This window comes from Aureococcus anophagefferens (assembly GCF_000186865.1).
Source record: "Aureococcus anophagefferens unplaced genomic scaffold AURANscaffold_282, whole genome shotgun sequence".
NCBI classification, from domain to species: Eukaryota; class Pelagophyceae; order Pelagomonadales; family Pelagomonadaceae; genus Aureococcus; species Aureococcus anophagefferens.
Window position 1 is genome coordinate 1 of NW_008705815.1, and position 2,631 is coordinate 2,631.

Here is a 2,631-nt window from a genome sequence, read left to right on the forward strand (position 1 = left end):
ATCTTGGGCGTCACGGAGCCGTCGGAGTGCTGGAGGTACTCGATGGTCACCTGGGTCTTGCCGTCGGGGCGGAGCCACCAGAGCGACCCGTCCTTGCGGACCTCCGTGAGCACCTTGCCGAGGCGCGTCGCCATGAGGTGCGTGAGGGGCATGCAGTTCTCCGTCTCGTCGGACGCGTAGCCGAACATGATGCCCTGGTCGCCGGCGCCGACGTCGAGGTCGCTCTTGCCCACGTGGACGCCGCCGGCGATGTCGGGCGACTGCTTATTGATGCGGACGAGCACCTCGCACGAGTCGCACGACAGGCCCTTGGAGTCGACGGAGCCGAGGTCGTCGACGAAGGAGTCGAAGCCGATCTTCTTGACCTCGTTGCGCACGATGGCGTCGTAGTCGAGATTCGCCTTCGTCGTGATCTCGCCGAAGACCATGACCATGTTGTCCTTCGTCGCCGTCTCGCACGCGACCTTGGAGTAGGGGTCCGCCGTGAGGCACGCGTCGAGCACGGCGTCCGAGACCTGGTCCGCGACCTTGTCGGGGTGGCCCTCGTTGACCGACTCGGACGAGAAGAGGAAGACGCGCTCCTGCGGGCGCGGCGGAGATTCGGCGCGCGGCGCTCGGGGGGCACGAGGGCGGGATGCGGCGGCGCTCGGCGGCGGCGCGGCGCGGGCGGCGCCCGGGGGGCGCGCGGGAGCGTCGGGGGTGCAACCGGGCGGGGGCGTCGGGCGCGCGGGCGAGGCGGCTGGCTAGCCGAAGCGCTTTCGGCGAAAGTCCCCCCCGACGCCCGCGGCGTAGCCGCGCGCGGCCCTCGCGCGCAGAAGTAGGTCCACGGACGCCGGTACCGACCTCGGCGGCGACGCGCTGTTTCTTGGCGACGGCGGCGGACATGGTTTAGTTTGAGCGGGTTGGCTGTGTCGGCGAGGAGATGTGGCGCGGCGAATGTTGGACTGCTACGATCGTCACCTCTGGAAACATTCGATTGTTGCAGCCGAAAAAGCAAACAAACCAAAGGCTTGGCAGCCAAACCCAGTTCAGAGAGCATGGCGGAAGAATGTCAGCTCCGCGGGGCTGCCCTCGGCCCATATCGCATCATCTGGAGCGCCGATTGCTGCGTCGGGTCCACCCATGGTGGTGGCTCGGGGACGGGCCGCTCTACGCGGTTGCATGCCCTCGTTCGCGAGAACGCGGCGGCCCAGAAGTCGTCGTGTCGAGGCTGAGAGATCTGCGATGCTCTGCGGAATTGCACGATCGACGACGCCCGACGAAGTGCGGCGCTTCACCCCCGGCCCAGAGGTCCCCCCAGGCGGGGCAACGCGCTCGGAGACCCCGGACGGCCGTGTCGATGACTTTTGGGCTTTGACGCGTCGACGGTCAACACGACGTCGCGGAGACGCGCGGCCAAGATCGAGGATTCAGAGACTCTGTCGCGCGCGAGCCGTCCGTGGCACGAGTCGCACGTGCCTGTGGGCTGGCCGCGCGTGGAATCCCTCCGTGGCTGATCATGATCGCGGTGGTGCCCCTGGAGCAGTGCTTGGGCAGCACTCCGCGGGACAACGCGCCGCGGCGCTCGGGCTGGAGGCGAAGCCGAGGGAGCTGCGGGCGCCGTGCGCGATGCCGGTCGACAGCGTGCGCCAGCAGAGCGCGGCGGCGCCGAGACGACCGAGGAGGAGCGCGTCGGCGCGCTCGGGCAGGTCCGCGGACTGGGCCGCGCGGCAGCCGCGGACTCCGGCGGGGGCAGCCCCTCGGCGGCGCCGCGGGTTAAGAGTAGAATCTTAAGCGCGACGCGCGACGGCGTCCTCTCCGGGCCGGAAGAGCGGACCGCGTGTCTTGTCCGTGTTCGACGCGCGCGTGCACGAGCCGACCTCGTACGGGATCGCGGACGGGTCAGCGCGGCGCTTCTTCGGTCCAGGGGCCTTGGGGACCCCGACGTCGGGGTTGAGCGGGCACGTGGCCGCGTTGTGCCTCGCGAAAGGCCCTTGCGCCGGCGTCTGGATCTCGAGCTTCTCACAGCACTTGCACATCCCGACGGCCTTCTTTTTCGCAGCGGCCGTCGCGGGCGCGTTCGTCGTCGTCTCCGCCGCCGCCCCGGCGTTCGTCGTGTCGCCCAAAGCGGTGCCCGTCGTCAGGTCCATGAGCTGCGGGCAGACCTCGAACCTGCCGCCCGGGAGCTCGAGTCCAGAAAACGCTTCGCCGCAGACGACGCAGTTCGAGCCCGTCGCGTGGAGCTTCCTCCAGCACGCGTAGCAGACGCAGGCGTGGTCGTGCGTGTTCGAGCTGCTCGTCCCCGGCCGGCACGGGACCGCGGCGGCGCCGCACGACGGGCAGGTCGCGGCTTCCGCGAGCGCGGCGTTCTCGCCCAAATTTTTTAGATGCGCGACCAGCGAGTGCACCGCGGCCGAGAGCTCGCCGCGTTTGAGGGAGCGCACGGCGGTAACCGACGACGCCGCGTACGAGTTCAGCCCGTGCGCCGCCGCGGCCGCGACCTGCGACGGCTCCAGCAAGCTCACCAAATCCTCGACCGACGACGTCGACCCCTCGCGCGTCGCGCGCGGCCGCTTCTTCGGCGCCACGTCCGAACGCGCCTCGGCCCGTGCTGCCTCGAGCTGCGGGCTCCCGTCGGGGTAGTGCTCGAGC

At 70.1% G+C, this 2,631-nt stretch overlaps 1 protein-coding gene across 1 annotated transcript; it reads right to left on the bottom strand.

Annotated features, from left to right (window-relative positions):
* Positions 1-35: 35 nt before the first annotated feature.
* On the bottom strand, positions 36-572 carry AURANDRAFT_7317 (hypothetical protein; the record flags this gene model as incomplete). The annotated part of the gene is made up of 1 exon (XM_009044379.1): positions 36-572. A coding segment is annotated over one exon (537 nt), but the record flags the coding sequence as incomplete, so codon positions are not given.
* Between the last annotated feature and the right edge of the window lie 2,059 nt (positions 573-2,631).